The sequence below is a fragment of the Xenopus tropicalis genome, chromosome 8 (assembly GCF_000004195.4).
Source record: "Xenopus tropicalis strain Nigerian chromosome 8, UCB_Xtro_10.0, whole genome shotgun sequence".
Taxonomy (NCBI): domain Eukaryota; kingdom Metazoa; phylum Chordata; class Amphibia; order Anura; family Pipidae; genus Xenopus; species Xenopus tropicalis.
The window spans coordinates 59,461,928-59,484,739 of NC_030684.2; the positions used below are offsets into that span (position 1 = coordinate 59,461,928).

Genomic DNA, 22,812 nt, shown 5'->3' on the forward strand with positions numbered 1-22,812 from the left:
AGGCATTGACCAAGTTGGGTATATTTGTTGGCTAGTGGTTCTTCTTTGACCAGGTTGGGTATATTTGTTGACTAGTGGTCCTTCTTTGACGAAGTTGGGTAGGGTCCTTTTTTAGATAAAGAGTGTGTTTGCCTACATTAAGTAAAATGTAATGTTGTAGAGACCGATGTTTTTATAGATAAAACAGTTACAAATTAGTAAGAAATAATGGAAGAGCCTATTATATCTATAAACAAAGGCCAAAGAAATAACTCGTAAATTATTTCTTTAAATACACAAGAACTATGATTATCCCATAAATTATATCCTTATAAATGATGCTTAGTGATGTTATCAGTTATAATTGGTGCTTAGTAATATAATTTCTGTCTCGACTCACTAAACCTTGTGCAATATAATAATGTACCTCCATGTTGTAAAATATTGGAATATTAGTTAACTCCTAAGCCTCCAGCCTCAGGATCATGGAATTCCTTGGTATCTTTATATTTTACAATAGGCGGTACATTATTAACATTTACATTGGAGGAACATTATGCCCTATATAATGTTTTAAAAGCAGCAGTCAACAAAGTTACTGCCATACATAAAATAGCCTCTTAGTGGTACCTATAACCAATAAGAAAGCCTCTATGTTAAATAAGACAGGCACATATAATTTGGATATAGAAAAGAAATGAAAATTAAAGACATAAATAGCAGCTTAGCATTTAATAATAATTAACATAATAAACACATTATGGACAAAATGTTATACAAATTTTTTTCAAAAGAGTACAAAAATAGTAATATAAGACAAAGGCAATGTAATACAGTTCAAGCATGTTACATATATACAGTATATGCATGGAAACCCATGTTTCTCTAAGTAATACAGACATCGTAGGTTATCTATACTGTTTGTAGGTTTCTTCCTGTGCATACAACATGAATTATTTGCCCCAATGTATTATTTTAGAGAATACAATTCGTCATGCAGCAGCAGGAAAAGTGCATAGTTCCTTAAGTATAAATGCTGAACAATCATCAATCACTAGGGTAGGATGACTTGGCCTGTGGGCTTTTTTGCAGAAGCTATTGCTCCCTTTTCTATATTGGAATATGCAATTAACTGTTAACTATTGCTATAATAAGCAAAGAGGTGAAATTAACTGAGGTCACTGTATCTCATATGCAACGGCACTTGAAATCAGGACCTTTGGGATGTGATATTACAATGTGTACCCTGCAAGCCTTCAGCTGTGCTACTTTAATATCCAGCATTGGTTGGTAAAAATGTTTTCATAGCTGGAAGGCTACAAAAGTTAGACATCCTTGGAATATAGTAATAGAAAAGCTCAAGTAATCTAAACATGAGGTCCTGCACAAGTTGGCCTGCTGCAGGCATCGAGACCTCTGAATCCCACCTCAATTGTTCTCTGACATTAGTTTTCTAAGAAATTTTACAGCGGGAAAGTTTCTTGTGAATGAATGACCTCTTGCTTAGGTGGATTAGACAGAAAACTAACAGCTTGATGCTTTATTGCCTGCACACATTTGGGTTTTTGGCCACTTTTAAGAGACTTTCCCATGGCTGTTGTCAATTGCAGGTACACTAGGTTGCTGCACACTAAAATCTGAAAATTAGACATGAGCTTTCTCCTTGTGTGCTCTGCCTTGGTGAGGTGGCAAACTCAAAGTTTATATGGGCAGTACTAGTCGCTAAACACATGAAAATACTGTTTTATTACAGAAACACCTGTGTTGACAAAATTCTCTCAGACTTATCTACAGTAAAATGTGTTTGCTCACCATTCAGATGCCAGCATTGGCATGAAGCTGCTCCTATATGCACTGCTCATGTTAATTTAGAACAATCTTATTTGTTTTTTTCTCTAGTTCTTAAATAGGTAAAGAACCCCAGGAATAGACATAACATATAAAGGGAAATAAACCGATGGAAATAGCTTTTACAATAATCTCAAGATCGACTTTGCAGCTGGCACAAGAAGAACTTGTGCGCCTTTCTTTGGTACCTTCAGTGAATATATGAAAAAAATATGACCTTCTGATTGAAGAAAGAATCATAATGCCTACTTCTGAAAGCTAAAGCACAATTATTTTTACAAAGAAAAGCGGTGGCCAATACATTTTCTTACATGACTTCACAAACATAAAGGTATTTTCATTCTTAGCCTGTCTCACATTATCCCCAGTAATACAGTTGTATGAAAGCGGTGCATTAAAGTCCCTGGTGGGTAAAGCATGTGTCCAGCACATAGCAGCATCACTTCTGATGCTCCACACATTTATTAGTTAAAGTTGCTCACTACTAAAAGAACCTGCAAAGCACCTAAACAGCTCAATCAAGAGACTGACTATAGCAGGTATATCCGGTTCACATCCCTCTTGCCTTCAGGAATCCAACTCTTGAACTTGCTGAGGATGCTGGAAGTTATTGACACCACTGACCCATATAATTCTTGCATGTATGAATAAATATTCATTTTAGGTTAACAGTCTATAACAGTCTATTTCCTTAAAAAAAAAAAAAAAGTAATAGCCAATGTCACTAACATTAAAAAAATAAAACAAAGTATACTATGATACCGGTGTTATTTCTACTAGAATGTGAGAGCATTTATCTTAAAGGATAGTTCAGCTGCAGCCTTTCAGCAGTTGCTCAACTACTGGTCAGGTGTATGAAATTGTAGTTCTCCAACAGCAGGAGGGCTGCAAGTTAAACATCCCTCATTAACAAATTGTGTTTCATAAAAGAAACATAAGAAAGAAAGTCTAGCTTCAGTACTTGGCAAACTATAGCATTTGCAGGCTTTTAATGGCTGCCATTGTTCACAGTGAAACAACTGGTCTGAGAGAAGCATGTAGTGCATCTTCAGGGTAACTGCTAACTGCACAATCTGAGGCATCTCAGGGTAACTGCTACTGCACAATCTGAGGCATCTCACTCCATGCCTTTGCCTTTTTCTTGGCCAGAGACAACCATGGGGGTTCCTCAGAAGTCTGGGATGCTGTAGCTGACGTGGACTTTTCAAGATCCAGTTGGACATCTGCTGTAGAAGCTAGAAGGATACAAAAGGAAAGAGTGTTGGCTCTGAATATCTCCAGTAAAAATGTTCAAGCACAGGATGGTTACATACAGAGGAATATCATGTAGCATGGCCTCACATAGAATAAGGGGAACATTTGTATTAAATAGTCACATAGTTAATTTAGGTTGAAAAACAAAATCAAGGCCCATCAATTTTAATTATCATCCTAATAGTTCTTGGTGCATCTCATACCAATGAAGAATATTTTACACAGGAGTATACTGTATCTATGTACATGGTCACAATCACCAAAACAATTCTAATTGTATAGAACCATCCTTATTACATGAATACAAATATACCTTAGCTATTTTGGAGCAGGCACAGGAAAAGGTTATTGTATTATACATGCACAAGGATATACTCCTGCACTGTTTGAACTAGCACTGATTGTGCATTTGGGACCAACTGTGTGATCAAATGGTTACACAACAGAACTCAAAACCTAGTTCATATAGCTCATAAAATGATCTGTACATTTTGATTCCATAATAACAAAAGGTAAACATCTCATCTGGTGAAACATATTGCCTGGCAGACCTAGAGCACATTCATTCATAATCACTAATTTTCACCAAACTGATTTTGATAGTAGAAGTAAAGCAAATCTGATATCTTAGCACAGGAACACAGGAATTAGTCACAATGGAACACATTTGAAAGCAACTACATTTTATAGTATGCCTTATAAAGAACTTTGTCTGATGAAAATACTAATGCCATAGCTAGGTATAGATAAACAGGGGCAGCCAAGCCAACCCGGTCGGCAAACTCCACCCACCTCCCCGCCCCCCGAGCGGCGTATGAGTGCCAAAGAACAGGAGGAGGAGCGGGGCGGGGGGGGGGCGATTAGACTGGTCATTGCTTCCACCGCTAATGACAAGCGGCGGAGGCAATGACAAAGTAGCACTAGGGGTAGGCAGGAGAGGTACCTGCCTGGCGCCCCCCAATCATTGCGCCCTAAGCAGCTGCCTACCCCTAGTTCTGCCTACCCCTAGTTCCGGCCCTGTGCCTAAATAAAACTGGCAAATGTTAAGGGCTCTAGACACCAGCATGCCATTGATATATTGTACCTTGCTCTCAAATTGAAGATGATTTAATTTAAGGAGACTACCTATAGGAGGCTTTCTAGTGGAGAACATACAATTATATATGAATGTATACAACCCTGTTTCCGAAAAAGTTGGGACGCTGCATAAAATGTAAATAAAATCGAGAATGGGATGATTTCACACTATATTAAACTGAAAATAGTACAAAGATTATTTATCAAATGTTGAAAATAAAACTTTAAATTTTTTTCTGTAAAATGTTTCAAAAAAGTTGGGGCATGTTTCCCACTGTGTTGAACTAATTGCTGGAGTTTTAAGTGAAATGTCGTCCTGTTCTTGCTTAATATAGGATTTCAACTGCTCAACAGTGGATAACAGGTTGGACTGCAGCAGTGCCAGAACTAGGGGTAGGTTGAAGAGGCACGTGCCTAGGGCACAAAAAAGGCATGACACTGGGCACTTAATTCACTTAATTGACTTGTATACCTGGTTATCTTCTTACGTCTAATCTCCCCTTCTCTGTTGCTATTACTAACAAACCCTTCTCTGTTTCAGCTTAGTGCCTCGGGGTTCTGTACTCAGCACTCTGATATTCTCTGATATATCACAAATATATCTGGATGCCATCTGCATATAACATTCCTTCAACAACAACTGACATTTAAACCCAGATCTCTCACATATTCTTAGCTCTCTCCTCCTGGGCGAATCAAAGCCAACCTTAAACTTAACCTAGCTAAGCTTTGTCTTCATGCTCAAAAGAAAAGACTAAAGCTTAGATGAGTTACAAGTCAGGATACTTGAGATGACAAAGAGAAGCAGAATGGGTGAAAAAAACAGATGATGAGAGAATGAGAAAAATACTTTAAAACATAAGGGAGAGAGAAATATAACGGCTGTTGTACATCCCAGTAAACCCATGTTGGTAAAGCACTGGCCCCATATTTATGGAGGACCTGAATTAATACCGGAAGGGGCAGTTCTTGCCCTGCAGTTTGGCAAGGACTGCCTTAAAAATAAACAAGGCTTCCCTGACGAATCTCCCTAATCTGTTTCAAGTCCTAGATCGATTTTACCATATTTCAGGACTGAAGGTCAACATATCCAAGACAGAATCACTACCGATTAACATTCCTGCCCCACAAAATAAATTACTAGAACTTAATTTCCCTTTTCAATGGAGACAAAAATCAACAGCATATCTAAGAGTTAACATAACATATGATTCATTATACACAGCTAATTACCCCTGTCTTTATCTCTATTTGGGCGAATAGCAACGGTCCGAATGATCGTCTTCCCAAAACTGTTATATTTATTCAGGGCCCTCCCTAGTCCGATTTATACTAAAGAAATTCACTCCTTCCAAAGAGACATCATGAATTTCATTTGGAATAACAAAAGACACCGGTAAATAAAGATACACTACTCAAAACTTTTAGCCAAGGAGGACAAAATGTCCTCCATTTCCTCACATATTATAGCAGCCAGACTCACCCAACTCTTCCAATGGCATGCACAGCCAAACACAATCCCTTGGGTTGATTTTGAGAATGCCTCTATTTTCTCTTTACAAACATCAGCCTTACTATGGACAGTTACGCAAAATATACAATCATATCATATATCAAACCCCATCATTCCACATCATTTAAAGATTTGGACCATCATGAAACCCAAAATGCACACATCAAACAAATAGCAACTTACAACCTCTGGTAGGGAACCCAGATTTCATACCAGGATTATCTGCTTAAAATTTCTATAATAAACTCACAGACCTCATTACCTCCGGAGGACTGAAATCACTACACTATCTAAAGGAAAACCACAATATCCCACCCTCAGAAATTATGGATTTGTGTGTATTGGTAGTATTCTACCTTTCCCAAAACCCAAACCGCCCAACCTCAGAAATATCTAATTTTGAATCCCAGTGCAAGTCTCCCACACACCTCTCAGGGTCGATAAACCAGATATATGGTCACTTAATGACAGAATCCCCAGACACTTTATGTAAATATATGAGAGAATGGAATGTAGATTTACACTCCCCTACCAGAAATGGGTAAAAATATGGCAATCCACAAAAAAGATTTCCCCTAATATAAGTATCAGAGACACAGCATACAAACTTCTTTCTAGGTGGTATGCCACACCAGTATTAAAAAACAAGTTTATTCCCTTCTCTTCACCACTATGCTTTAGGGGTTGTACAACGCAAGGAAACTACTTCCACTCCTGGTGATCTTGCCCAATACTGAAAAGATTTTGGTCCCAAACATTCCAACTTATCTCTCAGGTGTTACAAACAGATATCACGGTAGACCTTGAACTGGCATTATTCTCATTACCCCTAAAAAAAATAACAAAATCTCAGAACAAACTGACACTACAGTTCATAGCAGCAGCACGCTGGGTGATTGCCTTGAACTGGTTAGCCCCACATTTGGCTATTTCCCAATTAAAACCCTGCATAGAACATATACAAACTATGCATTACCTTACTGCTATTCTATGGGACTCGATGGACCAACATCAAGAAGTCTGGGAAGCCTGAACATCCTTCAGAACACAAGAAATCCAACACCAACCTATAACGGACACAAATGACTCTCCCTGACTCCCATCTGGACACCACCACTCTGTCACAGAACATAAAATATCACCTGCCGCCATAGATACTACCCACTTCTATCAAGATGTAACCCATGTCACCAATACTGTTATTTATCAATGTGTAAAAATAAAAATTGATAAAGAGATTATGAAAAAAAAATAAAGAAGGTTTTAAAAAGGTGGTTGATATAGTAGAAACTTTCCATTTGTCGGATAGTGCTCCAAACTTGTGCAGCAATAGACAGACCATAGTATTTAAGCAGCTGGACAGCACTGGTATACAGGTCAAACATAGCAGTTTAGTACAGCCAAGATAATATTACTTGTTTATATTTCAGATATAAAGCTGGTCAAAAAGAAAAATGACCGTTAAATTGATATTTTACCTGCAACTTCAGATGAGGCAGGTTCCATATTATTCTCCTTTAGTTCTGGGCTTTGCAGAATGGTGACATTTCTTGTTGCTGAAAGTTCAATCGTCTGTACAGACAAAATGAGGAACAGAAAAGCTAAATAATTAATATGCATCTTAAAAATACTTGTTTTTCACAGACCTTTTTAAGCAATAATATCATAAACTTTACTTTTTTTTCACCATACTTTTAAACCATGCACTGTTCAAGCGATCATTCAGAAATGGAAGGAGTATGGCACAACTGTAAACCTACCAAGACAAGGCCGTCCACCTAAACTCACAGGCCAAACAAGGAGAGCACTGATCAGAAATGCAGCCAAGAGGCCCATGGTGACTCTGGACGAGCTGCAGAGATCTACAGCTCAGGTGGGGGAATCTGTCCATAGGACAACTATTAGTCGTGCACTGCACAAAGTTGGCCTTTATGGAAGAGTGGCAAGAAGAAAGCCATTGTTAACAGAAAACCATAAGAAGTCCCATTTGCAGTTTGCCACAAGCCATGTGGGGGACACAGCAAACATAGTTACATAGTTACATAGGGTTGAAAAAAGACCTGTGTCCATCAAGTTCAACCCATCCAAGTAAACCCAGCACACCTAACCCACACCTACCAATCTATACACTCACATACATAAACTATAAATACAACCACTAGTACTAACTGTAGATATTAGTATCTCAATAGCCTTGGATATTCTGATTGATCAAGAACTCATCCAGGCCCCTCTTAAAGGCATTAACAGAATCTGCCATTACCACATCACTAGGAAGGGCATTCCATAACCTCACTGCCCTCACCGTGAAAAACCACCTACGCTGCTTCAAATGGAAACTCCTTTCCTCTAATCTAAAGGGGTGACCTCTGGTGCGTTGATTGTTTTTATGGGAAAAAAGAACATCCCCCAACTGCCTATAATCCCCTCTAATGTACTTGTACAGAGTAATCATGTCCCCTCGCAAGCGCCTCTTTTCCAGAGAAAACAACCCCAACCTCGACAGTCTAACCTCATAGTTTAAATCTTCCATACCCTTAACCAGTTTAGTTGCACGTCTCTGCACTCTCTCCAGCTCATTAATATCCTTCTTAAGGACTGGAGCCCAAAACTGCACTGCATACTCAAGGTGAGGCCTTACCAGGGACCTATAAAGGGGCAAAATTATGTTCTCATCCCTTGAGTCAATGCCCTTTTTTATACAAGACAGCACTTTATTTGCTTTAGTAGCTACAGAATGACACTGCCTGGAATTAGACAACTTGTTATCAACAAAAACCCCTAGATCCTTCTCCATTAAGGATACCCCCAACACACTACCATTCAGTAGATAGTTTGCGTTTATATTATTTCTACCAAAGTGCATAACTTTGCACTTATCAACATTGAACCTCATTTTCCAGTTTGCTGCCCAGTTATCTAATTTTGTCAAATCGCTCTGCAAAGCGGCAGCATCCTGCATGGAACTTATAGTTTTGCACAATTTAGTGTCATCAGCAAAAATAGAAACAATACTGTCTATGCCCACCTCCAGGTCATTAATAAACAAGTTAAAAAGCAAAGGCCCAAGGACTGACCCCTGCGGTACTCCACTAACCACACTGGTCCAATTAGAAAATGTTCCATTTACAACCACTCTTTGTACTCTATCCTTCAGCCAGTTCTCTATCCAATTACAAATATTATGTTCTAGGCCAATATTCCTTAATTTGATCATTAACCTTCTGTGAGGTACTGTATCAAACGCTTTAGCAAAGTCCAAGTAGATGACATCAACTGCCATTCCAGCATCAAGGTTCCTACTCACCTCCTCATAAAAGGCAACTAAATTAGTCTGGCAAGATCTGTTACGCATAAAACCATGCTGGCACAAACTAATAGTATTGTGAACTGCAATGTATTCAAGTACCCTATCCCTTATTACCCCTTCCAAAAGTTTTCCTACTACTGATGTCAGACTAACAGGCCTATAGTTTTCAGGCTGAGAACGGGATCCCTTTTTAAATAACGGCACCACATTAGCAATCCGCCAGTCTCTTGGCACCATGCCAGACCTCAATGAATCCTGAAAAATTAAGTGAAGAGGTTTGGCAATCACAGCGCTCAGCTCATTTAATACCCTGGGATGAATCCCATCCGGCCCTGGACCTTTGTTTACCTTTACATGTTCAAGTCTCTTTTGAATTTCCTCCCGAGTGACCCATGCGTCAGTAGCTAAATTACTAGAACTGGGCATATTACAAGGGAAGCCTTCATTATCTGGCTCCTCAGATGTATAGACAGATGAAAAATAAGAGTTCAAAATTTCAGCTTTTTCCCCGTTTTCATCAACCAACGTACCCCCCCGTGATAATAAAGTTCCCACCCCTTCTTGCTTCATTTTTTTACTATTCACATAATTAAAAAATAATTTTGGATTCTTTTTACTCCTAGCTGCAATATCCCTTTCCATCTCTATTTTAGCTTGCCTGATAGCTTTTTTGCATGCTTTATTTGCTTCCTTGTACCTGATGAAAGTTTCCGCTGTCCCAGCTAACTTGAATGCCCTAAAAGCACGTTTTTTCTTACCAACCTCGACAATAACACTTTTATTCAGCCATAAAGGTTTTGCTTTGCGATGCCTCTCCTTGCTTACAAGGGGGATATACTGTTGTGTATACCTACAAAGCAATGTTTTAAAGATGTTCCATTTTCCTTCTGTGTCTAACCCCATGAAAAGCCTTTCCCAGTTGACACATTGCAGAGATGCCCTTATACTGGCAAAGTCTGCACGTCTAAAATTGAGTGTTTTAGTTACTCCCTTATAGCGCTGTCTCTGCAGCATTATCTCAAAGGAGACCATGTTGTGATCACTGTTCCCCAAATGCTCACCCACACAAATGTTAGAGATAAGTTCATTATTATTAGAAATCACCAGGTCCAAAATAGCGTCATTCCTAGTGGGTTCTTGAACTGCCTGAAATAAAAAGTTGTCATTTAGCATATTTACAAACCTACTAGCTTTTTCTGACTTAGCCACCCCATTACTCCAGTCAATGTCCGGATAATTAAAGTCCCCCATAACAACAACTTGACCCAGTTTTGAAGCCTCCTCCATTTGCAACAATAGCTGGGCCTCATCCCCCTCATCTATACGGGGTGGTTTATAACATACACCAATGATCATTTTCTTTGTGACCTTCAGCCCTACTGAAATTTCTACCCAAAGAGATTCGACGTTTTCATTGGTAATGTCTTTATTACATGGCTTTAAGTCTGACTTTACGTAAAGACAAACCCCTCCACCCTTTTTAATCTCTCTGTCCCTCCTAAAAAGTGTATAACCATTTAAATTCACAGCCCAGTCGCATTTATCATCCCACCAGGTCTCAGTGATACCTATTAAATCATAATTTTCAATACATGTGGAAGAAGGTGCTCTGGTCAGATGAGACCAAAATGGAACTTTTTGGCCAAAATGCAAAACGCTATGTGTGGCGGAAAACTAACACTGCACATCCCTCTAAACACACCATCCCCACTGTCAAATATGGTGGTGGCAGCATCATGCTCTGGGGGTGCTTCTCTTCAGCAGGGACAGGGAAGCTGGTCAGAGTTGATGGGAAGATGGATGGAGCCAAATACAGGGCAATCTTGGAAGAAAACCTCTTGGAGTCTGCAAAAGACTTGAGACTGGGGCGGAGGTTCACCTTCCAGCAGGACAACGACCCTAAACATAAAGCCAGGGCAACAATGGAATGGTTTAAAACAAAACATATCCATGTGTTAGAATGGCCCAGTCAAAGTCCAGATTTAAATCCAATGGAGAATCTGTGGCAAGATCTGAAAACTGCTGTTCACAAACGCTGTCCATCTAATCTGACTGAGCTGGAGCTGTTTTGCAAAGAAGAATGGGCAAGGATTTCAGTCTCTACATGTGCAAAGCTGGTAGAGACATACCCTAAAAGCCTGGCAGCTGTATTTGCAGCAAAAGGTGGTTCTACAAAGTATTGACTCAGGGGGCTGAATAATTACGCACACCCCACTTTGCAGTTATTTATTTGTAAAAAATGTTTGGAATCATGTATGATTTTCCTTCCACTTCTCACGTGTACACCACTTTGTATTGGTCTTTCACGTGGAATTCCAATAAAATTGATTCATGTTTGTGGCTGTAATGTGACAAAATGTGGAAAAGTTCAAGGGGGCCGAATACTTCTGCAAGTCACTGTATATATATATGATTTTTTCTAATGATAAAAATACATTCCCTTCCTCACACAAAATTTTACAAAAATAGACAAATAGATACATTTTTATTATCAGAATTTGGTGATTCATAAACTGGATTTCATGTCCACAAGTGACCATAAATGGCACGTTTACCTGTATGCTCTTTTTGTTGGAGTACTGCAATCATACACCAACTGAGACCACCTTAGTTGAGAGAATAAGAATGATCCTCAGTCTATAACACAATTTTAAAGTGGGCTTCACCTTTAAAGTAACTTTAAGTATCTTATAGGGGCCCATTTACTTACTCACGAACTGGCCGAATGCGTCCGATTGCGTCTTTTTCGTAATGATCGGTATTTGGCGATTTTTTCGGAAAAATGTCGCGACTTTTTCGTTACCAATACGATTTGCGCTAAAAAACACGAGTTTTTCGTAGCCGTTACGATGCGCTCGTATTTTGTCGCAACTTTTTCGTAGCCTTCGTGCCGAGTACGAAAGATTCGGATTAATTCAAACTTCAGTATGGTGACTTTACTTGGGCCAGGTTGGAGCTGCAGGGTGCCATTGAGTCCTATGGGAGGCTTCGAAAATCATGCTAAGTCTGAAAGTTTCGCCCGCCGCTTACGAGCACTCAATACGAAAAAGTCGCGACAAAATACGAGCGCATCGTAATGGCTACGAAAAACTCGCGTTTTTTCGCGCAAATCGTATTGGTAACGAAAAAGTCGCGACAATTTCCGAAAAAGTCGTAAAGGCGCCGAAAAAAATCGCAAAAAATACAAAAAAGTCGCAAAATGTTCGTTTTCCAATCGGATTTTTCCAATTCGGATTCAAATTCGTGTCTTAGTAAATGTGCCCCATAGAGTCACCAATTCTGTGCAACTTTTTAATTGGTATTTATAAGTTTTTGTTAGCTGTTAGGTTTTAAATTGGTTGCTTTCTTCTTCTAACTCCTTGCAGCTTTGAAATGGGGGTCACTGACCGCCAGCAGCCAAAAAACTATTGCTTTGTGAGGCTACAGTTTTCTTGTTATTGTTACTTTTTATAACTTCTTTTTCTATTCAGGTCTACTCCTATTCATAACCAGTCCTCATTCAAACCACTTCCTGGTTGCTAAATTAAATTGGGCCCTAGCAACCAGATAGCTGCTAAAGCTCAAAACTGCAGAGCTGCTGAACAAAAATTTAAATAATTAAAAAAACTACTAAAAATAAAAATGAAGAACAATTGCAAATTGTTTCAGAATATTACTCTCTCCATCATAGTAAAGGTTAACTCAAATGTGAACACCCCCCTTTAAATCATCTTCAGTGCAGTATTAATCAGCATTTCTCAACCTTTTTCTCAAATTAATTCAGGAATCGCCCTTCTTACCGAAGCATTGGAGTAAAACTAGATATGTACCTTATTAAATTACTATCTTCTATTGTAGAAGGAATCTTTACATGAAACAGTATAATGGGGACCCACAATCTTCATGTAGACCCACAGATTAAAAAACTTCCGGCTCTCATAAGATCTTTGACCTTGGTTTGTATTAGTTGCCGTTGTTTTAAATCCTTTACAAGTATTTATAGAAATTATGAATAAAGATAGCATATGTAGGAATTGTTTAATTTGTGTTTGTAAGAAAGTCATGTTTATATTGTGGTTGGGAAAGGGATGGAAGTTCTAAAATGTTACAGATTTGAATACTAAATTCTACAATACATATTTTACAATATTTTGTGTTGGTTTCTTAATTGGATATATCATTTCTTTTTCTCCTTAGCCATGGTTTACATTTAGCTATCTAGGCTAGGGGAAAAAGGTTTACTTGCCGTAGTCTAGTTCCGTCACAGTTTCCCTCCTTTTTGCAGGACAGAATTCCAGCCCAGCAGTAATGTACAACCGCAAGCCAAACTATAGTTCTTTTAATGTACACCAAGCACACACTGCCCACATTCTGTACGCTGCTGTATAAACAAAAACCATGGTTCCTACCTTTTCTGTGCCCATGCTCTGCTCTCTGGCAAGTACATGATCCTGAAATCCTTTCTGCTTCTGTTTTGCCATTGAGATCCAGGCTGGTTCTGAGCGGAAAGTGGAGGGAAAAGGCATTATATACTATATTATGTCTCTTTAAAATGAAAGATTGAGTAGAATTAATTGTTAATATCCATTATATTTTCTTTGGCTACACATGCTTCCATTTATGTGCTATATACAGTAAATAGATAGGTGGCCAAACACAGGCTACAATGTACCCATCTTACAATGATCTGACTTATCAGCCTACCAGTGGTGCTACACACAGACCATAATTACTGCATAACCCAATAACATAAGTAGAAGTAACCAGATTGTAGTCAACAGTTGTCTGTTGTGCTCACAGCGAGGGGCAGTATACTCCCTTGTTCAACATGAGTTTAATGAATAGGGTTTGTGCTGAACCTACTTTTTGCCTATTTTAATCATGAAAATCTTTCTTTTTTTTTCACTAATTTCTTGAGTTAAACAAGACAAACAGGAAGACTAAAGCTACTTCATGTTTGGTCTTTTCGAGGCAGATAATTAGGTTCTTAGTATAAAACCTTTTCCTCTTTGTTATGACACTTTTCTTAACATTATGCGGGAGGATTCTCTCTGCACTGGTGATCTAACTATCTAGCTCTGAAGAACCAAACAAGGAGTACCTGCATTTTTCTTGTTCACCCTGTTCAGCAAAAGAACTAACATAAACTATACACTTCCCATCAAAATAGCCCCTTCTTATGTTACCATGCAGTGACAACACCCCACCAACATTCATATTGGCCACCCACTTCTCCCTTCTCACAAGAGAACATTGTGAGATAATTAACAAATGCATTATATCAAACGTGTGTGAAATTATCTATCCTCCAAAAAGCACGCACAATAAGGGCTCTGGTACACAGGGAGATTAGTCGCCCGCGGCAAAACTCCCTGCTCGCGGGCGACTAATCTCCCCAAGTTGCCTGCCCCCTGCCATCCCACCGGCGAACATGTAAGTCGCCGGCGGGATGGCAGACGCCGCGGCGCGATTTCGCGCAAATCGCCGAAGAAGACTCGCGAGGCTTTTCCGGCGATTTCCCGAAATCGCCCCGCCGCGTCTGCCATCCCGCCGGCGACTTACATGTTCGCCGGTGGGATGGCAGGGGGGAGGCAACTCGGGGAGATTAGTCGCCCGCGAGCAGGGAGTTTTGCCGCGGGCGACTAATCTCCCCGTGTACCAGAGCCCTAAGTCATCACATTAAGTCTTCTATCTTTAATTGCATAAAGTCTGTGAATTCAGAAACCCTGCAATACATCCTCCAATGTTCGACTTTATCCTACAATTTCAGTCTGGATGTTAGTTTTAGATTGTTGCATTAAAATGTATGATTGATATCCAAATGTTCATTGGAAGAAGACTAAAATCTAAATGTGTATGGTCAGATTTATACAGAGTAATATCAGTGTTTCTGCACTTGGAATGCCTGCATTGTTGATTAAAAACAACTCTCCTTGCAATATCTACAGCAGGATAGGCAAAAGGCACCTGCCTAGGCGGAAACCATTTTGGGAAAAGGAGTGCAATTCCAAAAAAGGAGAGGTTTATCATTATACCAGAGTCTTGCCTCTCCCCTTACCTATCCGATGTCAGCTGTTCCATGTCACCACTAACTCTTCCAGACAGGGAGTAATGGGTGCAGTTATAATGTGTTTGACAGGGAAAGAGCATTGCACATTCCAATCCTTGCCTTGGGTGTGAAAGCCCTTTGGTCCAGCTTTGGGTAGGTGGAAATTGTAGTACAAGCATACGTTGTCTCTTTTGTGTTCTTGTTTTTAATTTTGCCAGATCAGTTGCACTTTCATTGTACTTATAGTTTACTAAGCCTTGGAGTGCTCCCACAACCCCTTTTTGTGTATTTTGGGAATCATAGTTAAACAAGAACAAGTAAAATTTTATGGGGTCCTTTGTTTATAATTGAAAAACTGTTTGTTTATTATTCAGTTGCTGCACGCAATGTTCCTTTTTTCTGAGAAGGAAGTAAAAACTAACATAATGAGGCTAAAAAAAGCCACACACATGTAGGAACACATGGTTTGTGTCTAAGCTTTAACAAATGGAACTTACCAGAGTTCTGTCTCTGCGATAGATTCTCAGGTTTTGTTTTTTGTTGCCATCTGTCCTCAGGGTATCCTTGGGGTGGCTTAGAAACTTTAATGATGTCTGATTGTGTCTCTGTTCTCTTTGTAGGACTTTGGATATTCTGAATAACAGGGGACATGGGTTCAGAAGAGCATACACTCTGTTTTATTGATTCACCAACCTGTTCTTCTTCGTTGTATTTTAAAGAAGATATTGTCCTTCTCAGTCGGACACCAAAGGGGACTGCTGATTCAGTTTCACTTGATTTGATCATTGGAAGATTTTCTTTTTTTGAATCCTCTAGGTTGCATGATTCTGGGACACTTGCACTTCCAACAAACAGTTCTGGCTTAATGCTATGTGCACTGACATTCCTGAAAAAGCTGCTGTCTTTCACAGTGGACACCCCAGAGAGAGATCTTTGCCACGCTGGGGCTACAGTGAACAGAACTGGCTTTGTAGAGGTTTTTTGGGGACTTTCTGAATGCTTTGCATTTGGCTTACTCTCTTTTTCTGGGCAGTCTAAGGGCAAACTTTCTTCTTCAATTTCAGATGAATCCTGATTAATTCTGGTGTCATCTTCTAATATTTTGTGGACCAAATTTTCAGCTTCCAGTACGGTTTGCTGGTCATTAAGGTTGAACATATCCCCATCAATTGTTATGAGCTTGTCTTCCTCTTTGGCTAAGGACATTTCAGTTTCAAGCATAGTCACAGTTTCTGGGTTCTTTTTTGCAGTGGATAAAGTTTCTCTCATTGTAATACTCAGAGAGACCTCATCTTCTGCTTCTGCAGCTTTGTTACTGTTACAGGCATCAGTAGCTAAAGTATCAGGCAACAAGGCAGCAGCTGGTGAGTTCAAATCCTCTGCAATTAAAGTGCTCCCCATAATGATTTGTAATTCATCTTCAGTTTCTAACAAGGGAATATCCAGTTCAGAGCTCCCTCCCTGCTCACGCTCTTTAACTTCAGCACCAATTTTTTCTGCCATTGAAGTTACGTCGGTGTACTCTTCTTTTTCTATGAAACTTTCTGATAAGCCACATTTTACATCATTGTCAACAATATCATTTAAAGTCTCAGTGTGAAGATAATCAATATTTGGGTCATCTGAAACTGTTGTGATAATACTCTGCACAGATAAAGGAGGAATGAACTCAGGGTCAGGATCTTGAGAATTCTGTTCTTGCTTGTCTGTTTCTTCACAGTGATCATCTGTTTGGTCTTCAGAAGGTACCAGATTACTATGGATATCAACATCAGTCTCCCTGTAGCTTAATTCATCTTGAGGAAGACTTTGCATATCTTCAGGAATAAGAGTAACAGAAACAACAGGTGGAGAATCTTCCCCATGTTCCACTTTTGTCTCTTCCATTTCTGATTCAGCTTGGAAAGGAGTCACATTCAGTTCATCAAGGGACTGTACCACTGCATTCAAAAGAAGTTAAACAAAAGGTCAGAAGGTAACAGATTTGCCTTATCTATAAAATATGTCAATCAATGCTGATTTCAAGTTTTAGTTTTTCAAAGTTGCAGCTCACTTGAAATTTTTTTTTTCCAGAAAACGTTTGTAAGTCCCATAAAGCAGACATTTCAAATCTGCCATGCATCCATTTAAGAGGGCTCATTTATGAAAACAATGCAAAGTACTAAAATAGATACAAAACAGAGTTGTTTTAAACTTTTGTTATTAAACACCCTTACCAACCAAAAGCTGACCTACTTCGCATGGGGTTGTCCAAAAAAATTTGATGCAATATGGGGCCCCTGGGTGACCTTCCACGAAACCCCAGGAAATTCCACGGACAGCACAACAATGAAGACAAACTGGTTCCAATCTCCCCAACTCTACAGTTCACCTCTCCTCCCTCTTCCTTACTCTATCTCTCTACCCTCCTCTTTGCCTTTGTTTTCTTTTTTATGTTAAATTGAAAAATGTACAAATAAAAACTTTAAAAAAAATATATTACCCAGAAGCTCTTAAGCAAAAGGTGTTTTTCTTTCAAGTGGGTGGCTTGTATGTATCATTTGGTTGGAACCACAGCACTGTTACCACTAGAGGGCACCCTTGTTCCATGCCTGTGCTTGTAAGGACTGCATAAACATATACTGGCATAAAGTGCAGTAACGAGAAAGCACTGGGTTCCCCCCAAAAAATCTTCAGGCAAAACCTGTTCACAACTTCTCGTAACCCCCTCCTCGCTTTCTGTCCGTGGCTAGGTCACCATCCCACTTGTTTTTGGTGCACAGCCAAGTAACAGCATAAGATGTGACATAGGATAGACCCCTGCTGCATGGTATGGCAGTTAAGCCACTGCTGGCAAGCCCAGACTGGCAATCTGTGGATTCTGGTAAATGCCAGAGGGGCTGCTGTAAGATGCCTAGACACTTTTTTTTGCAAAGCATTTGACTTTTACATTGCTATATGTATTTTCTAATTTAGGCTATAAAAATTTATTTGTTTCACATTTTCTTCTTCCTATATTAATAAACTCTTGGAGCCAGCTCAAATTCATTTTTTAAAGGGATAATATACCCCTCTGTTCAACATAAGTTCAATGAATAGCACTTGTGCCAAACACATTTTTTGTTATTTCTTCAGCTAAAAGCAATGACAGACACCTCTCCTGTGGTAAATAATGTCTCAAAATACCTTTTAATCCAGAAGAATAAGGCACCACACTTGACATGTGGTGATCCAGCTTTATCATGGCAAAATGTCTTATATATTATGACAATGGGTGGTCATTTATAAAGTTCAGGCAGCACATATTTTATTTGCAGATGGTTGTCTTGCGCATTATTTTTTCACATTTTGCAAAATCCATTTAGTGAATATTTTTACGCCAACAAGTTGTGGTATAATTCAGAGGCAAAGTGTGCGTTCACATATTTGTGATTTTGCCATATTTAAAAATGTCTTAAGGGCAAGTCCACTGCAAATACAAATTTCACAATTATGTTTGCACATTAAATGCACCAGTCTTATCTAAGTTTATAAATATAAAAATGGGCTGGGGGAATATGTTCACTGTGTGAATAAATCAGTGCAGCACAAACTTTATAAATGAGCCCCAATGAGTTTTAGTCCTCTTCAGTCAGCTTCCACATTTAAATATTTAGGGTGCCGATACGGACACCAAAGTTAGATTTGGTCTGGCCCTTGGCATAGTGAGAATATACCTCCCAGTACCTCCCGGTTCTTTACATTGGTAACAATTCACTACCTTCTTCACTTTTGTCTTGTTCTTTTACTGAATATGAGGTTTGTGATTCTTTACATTTGTCTTCCTGCAAAAAAAAAAAATAGAAAAAAAATGTTATCTTGCATTAAAATTAAATGTTATTTAAGATTTATGGCTATACTCCTGCAAAATATTACATTTTGTAAGAAAGCAAGCAAAATGGAGTAGAATCTGTGAAACAATATTACTATTAGAGCCAACATCTCTTTAGCAAAAGCACTCTCTCCAATTCAAAAATCGGAATTTCAGCTCTTTAAGTTAGTAGGAGCAACTAAAGGGCAGCAAGCTTTGCACCTTTTGTAACATTACACGCCTCCCATATGTAGTAAAAGGTACAATGTTTGCCAGGTGTAGTTGCGCACAGCAACCAATAAGATGTTGCTTTTAAACAGGTGACACTTTGGTGACACTATACCACAAAAAAAAATACATTGCATAAACAAGCCCATATGTAAAACCCTTCTTCATCTAAATAAACCATTTTCATAAAAATATACTAAACAAGCCAAGGCACACATACATGCTAGGTCACATCAGCCAATTAATGAACAGAGTTCTGCCTTTTGCTTCCACACTTCCCCCCAGGTAGTGCTACCTGCCCCAGAGTACCTTCCCCTTTGGAAAGGTGGCTGCTCCCACATAGCAGGCAAACGAGCAATACCTGTTCTCACCAGGAGACACACATGGAGATTCCACAGAGGACTTTGTAATCCTTGGAAGCCCTGCAGACTCTTCTCTTTTCAGTCTCAACTCACAACACATGGTACTGGCTGCTCACTCTGTATCTTTCTTCCAACAACCAGCAAAACACCAGGGGCTCCCTTTATAAACGGTTAGGCCCGCCCCCTGATTTTTGGCTCCAAAGTTAAGCACACTTCCTCCCAGAAGTGCACTGGGACATCCAGCCAATCAAGTTCCTCCTCAGTCTGTAGCTAGGCTGGATGATGTCAGAGACTGAGAAACAGGGGACAGAGTTCTCTGATACCCTACAAATAGGTCACTTAACATAATATAAACTATCTGTTGGTTAAGTATTCATTCTGGGGGTATAGATTTCTTTTGAGTAAAGTTATCACTTTTTCAAAATAACTGGTGTGCTGCCTTTTTCATCATTTTTGCATACCTGCTCATTGGTTGTTATAGGTGATTAGATTAGTAGGAAACTGTGCACCTTTTATTACATTTCCTCTTTAGAGTTACCAAAGTGATGCCAATGTAGTTCTTTTAGTATACAATAATAGTTGGCTTTCACCCATCATTGTACTTCCAGTTTTATAGTGCGGTATATGCAGAATACTTTTAAAACAATGGCAAAGTATTACCAGTGTATCTAATAAACATACATCAGATTGCTTTGGTTTCAGAGCAGGCCCTCTTTGCTTCTTTGGCTTCACTGCAATCCTGTGCTTTGCTGCTGAGTTATCCAGGCAGGCCAGTGGGCTGGCAGGAGATGAAAAGTCCACTGGAAGCAATAAGCCAGCTGGTGTGCTGGGACCAGGAACCACACTGGACCGCAATGGACTGAGTGACTGTGAAGATACAAAGAAAAATTACATTTTGTGAGCACTAACTATGAATGCATAATTGTAATTGTTGACCTGTGGTTTCCGCAATCAGCCTCTCTCATTTTAATTAGCAGTATATTTTATTCATGTATTATAATGAATGCATGGTGAAATTTATTGAAAAAATCTGTGAAATTTTAAAAAAACATACTCAACCTTCAGATATCACAGACTGTAATAAAGATTTGTACCATTTACTGAAACTCCATGGTGAAATGCTTTAGACCAGGATCACTTAAAGGGCTGTGGGACACTTATGTCTCTCCAGTGGAATAACTAGCTTGCTCCATAAACATGACATCATGGTTTAAAGTACAATCTCGTCCAAAACCCAATTCAATCCCCACAAAAAAGTTCTACATAGATAATATTCAGAGACTGTCACATATAAAGTAAAAGCAGGTTAACCTTGTTGGGGGGTATTTATATATGATATTTTATTATTAATTAATAATTATTATTATTAATTATGAAGATAATGAAATGGAGACCAAGGTACTTTCTGTGTATACACATCATATTGATATTTTCATATACTGTATATGCTCAAGTATAGGCCTAGTTTTTCAGCACCCAAAATGTGCTCAAAAAGTCACCCTCGGCTTATACTCGAGTCTGGTGCCATGGGTCCCTCCAAACTAGCACCCTCTGTCCTTTGTTTGCAAATTAGGCCACCCGCAACCAGACCCTCCAGTGCCCTGGCCCACTCCCAAATTTATCTTCATCTACCATCCTCACCTGTCCCATTCTGCACTAGACATTTCACTTTATATTCTATATAAACTATATATAGTTTTGAAGGATTTTAACTCTTTGTGTTTTAGCTTGGTTGCTGAGTACTCTTAAGGTATCATTGTTGATAAAACAATTGTTTTTGTTGACCCTCCACTTACAGAGCTAGTTTACAGTTTTTATTTGAAAAAAATATTTAAAAACATATACCCCACTGATGCCTCATTTAATGTAATTTTATTGGTATTTATTTTGATGAAACTTAGCAGTAGCTGCTGCATTTCCCACCCTAGGCTTATACTCGAGTGAATACGTTTTTCCAGTTTTCTTTGGTAAAATTAGGTACCTCGGCTTATATTTGGATCAGCTTATACTCGAGTATATACGGTAAATAAAATACTGCATATACATCTAAATTACAGGACTTTTTAAAACATAAGTAATAAAATCAATAAACCAATCTATGGTTGACAAGACACTGTAATAAGCAAAGGATACGGAAAACCCATGCAATGAATTCCCTTAAATGTATATGTATATTTAATAAATATAGATTGTAAGCTCTACGGGGCAGGGACCTCCTTCATCTTGTGTTTCTGACTCTTATTCCAACTGCACCTTGTATTTATTGTTGTACTTTGTATTTATCCATTATCTTTTGTATTTATCCATTATCTTTAACCCCCTGTCTGTATTAATGAATTCTACTGTACAGCGCTGCGTACATAAGTAGCGCTTTATAAATAAAGATATACATATATATACATACATACATATACAATAAAGATAGTACTAAGCACTAAGTATTAGTACAGTCAAGCAAGGCGCTTTGGAGAATGCATTTCAAAGCAAAGTTATACATAAACACAAAAGGAGGTCACTTTTTCCATTTTTCAAAAATCAATGTTATCCACAATAAACATCAAGCACTGATGCTTATCACTTGCTTCATGCTATTAATCTCACCTTATGCCAAGATTATCTATTAGATATAAATACACCAGGCACCATCTGTCCAGAAAAACATCAAAATGAAGCGTAATCAAGAGTGAGGCATTGCACTGTTCTCAAAACTAGAAATTTGCTAACTAATGGTTGGCCACGCAGTACATATAAAAAGGATCTGACCATATAATTGCAGAGAGCAGAAATGTTATTATTAGGTATAGGGTATATTTTGCCTGTCCATAATTACACAAAGGAGAGACTAAATTTGGCATGAAATTGCTACAGTATATTTGGAAATGATTTAAACCATAACACAAAAATAAATCAGTTAAACCCCTTGTGGTTAAATCCTATACATCTTGTGACTGTTATTCTGCAGTTTCCACAGTTTTGGTTTAATTTTTATTCCAACTTGTTTGCGTCTTGTTTCTGCAGCACAACCCAAACTCTGCACACACAAGTCATTGGTCAGAAAAGATTGGAAACAAAACTTACAAATGTACCAGAGTGGAGTAAGCTGTGCTTTAATTGGTATCACTGAGACCTGGTGGGATGAAAAATGCCACTGGGCTGTGAATTTAAATGGGTATACGCTTTTTAGGAGGGACAGAGAGATTAAAAAGGGTGGAGGGGTTTGTCTTTATGTAAAGTCAGATTTAAAGCCATGTAATAAAGACATTACAAATGAAAACGTTGAATCTCTTTGGGTAGAAATTTCAGTAGGGCTGAAGGTCACAAAGAAAATGATCATTGGTGTATGCTATAAACCACCCCGTATAGATGAGGGGGATGAGTCCCAGC

The 22,812-nt window shown here is 38.7% G+C and overlaps 1 protein-coding gene across 3 annotated transcripts in view; it reads right to left on the bottom strand.

The window, feature by feature from the left end:
* Positions 1 to 696: 696 nt before the first annotated feature.
* The window catches only part of kiaa1210 (KIAA1210), a 72,414-nt gene continuing 50,298 nt past the window's right edge, over positions 697 to 22,812 (bottom strand). For all 3 annotated transcript variants that reach the window (NM_001374601.1, XM_031890249.1, NM_001130353.2), the window contains 6 exon segments: positions 697 to 3,062; positions 7,150 to 7,243; positions 13,370 to 13,458; positions 15,507 to 16,949; positions 18,749 to 18,812; positions 20,110 to 20,295. In NM_001374601.1, coding sequence (NP_001361530.1) covers positions 2,923 to 3,062; positions 7,150 to 7,243; positions 13,370 to 13,458; positions 15,507 to 16,949; positions 18,749 to 18,812; positions 20,110 to 20,295 — 2,016 coding nt within the window. In that variant the 3' untranslated portion in view covers positions 697 to 2,922.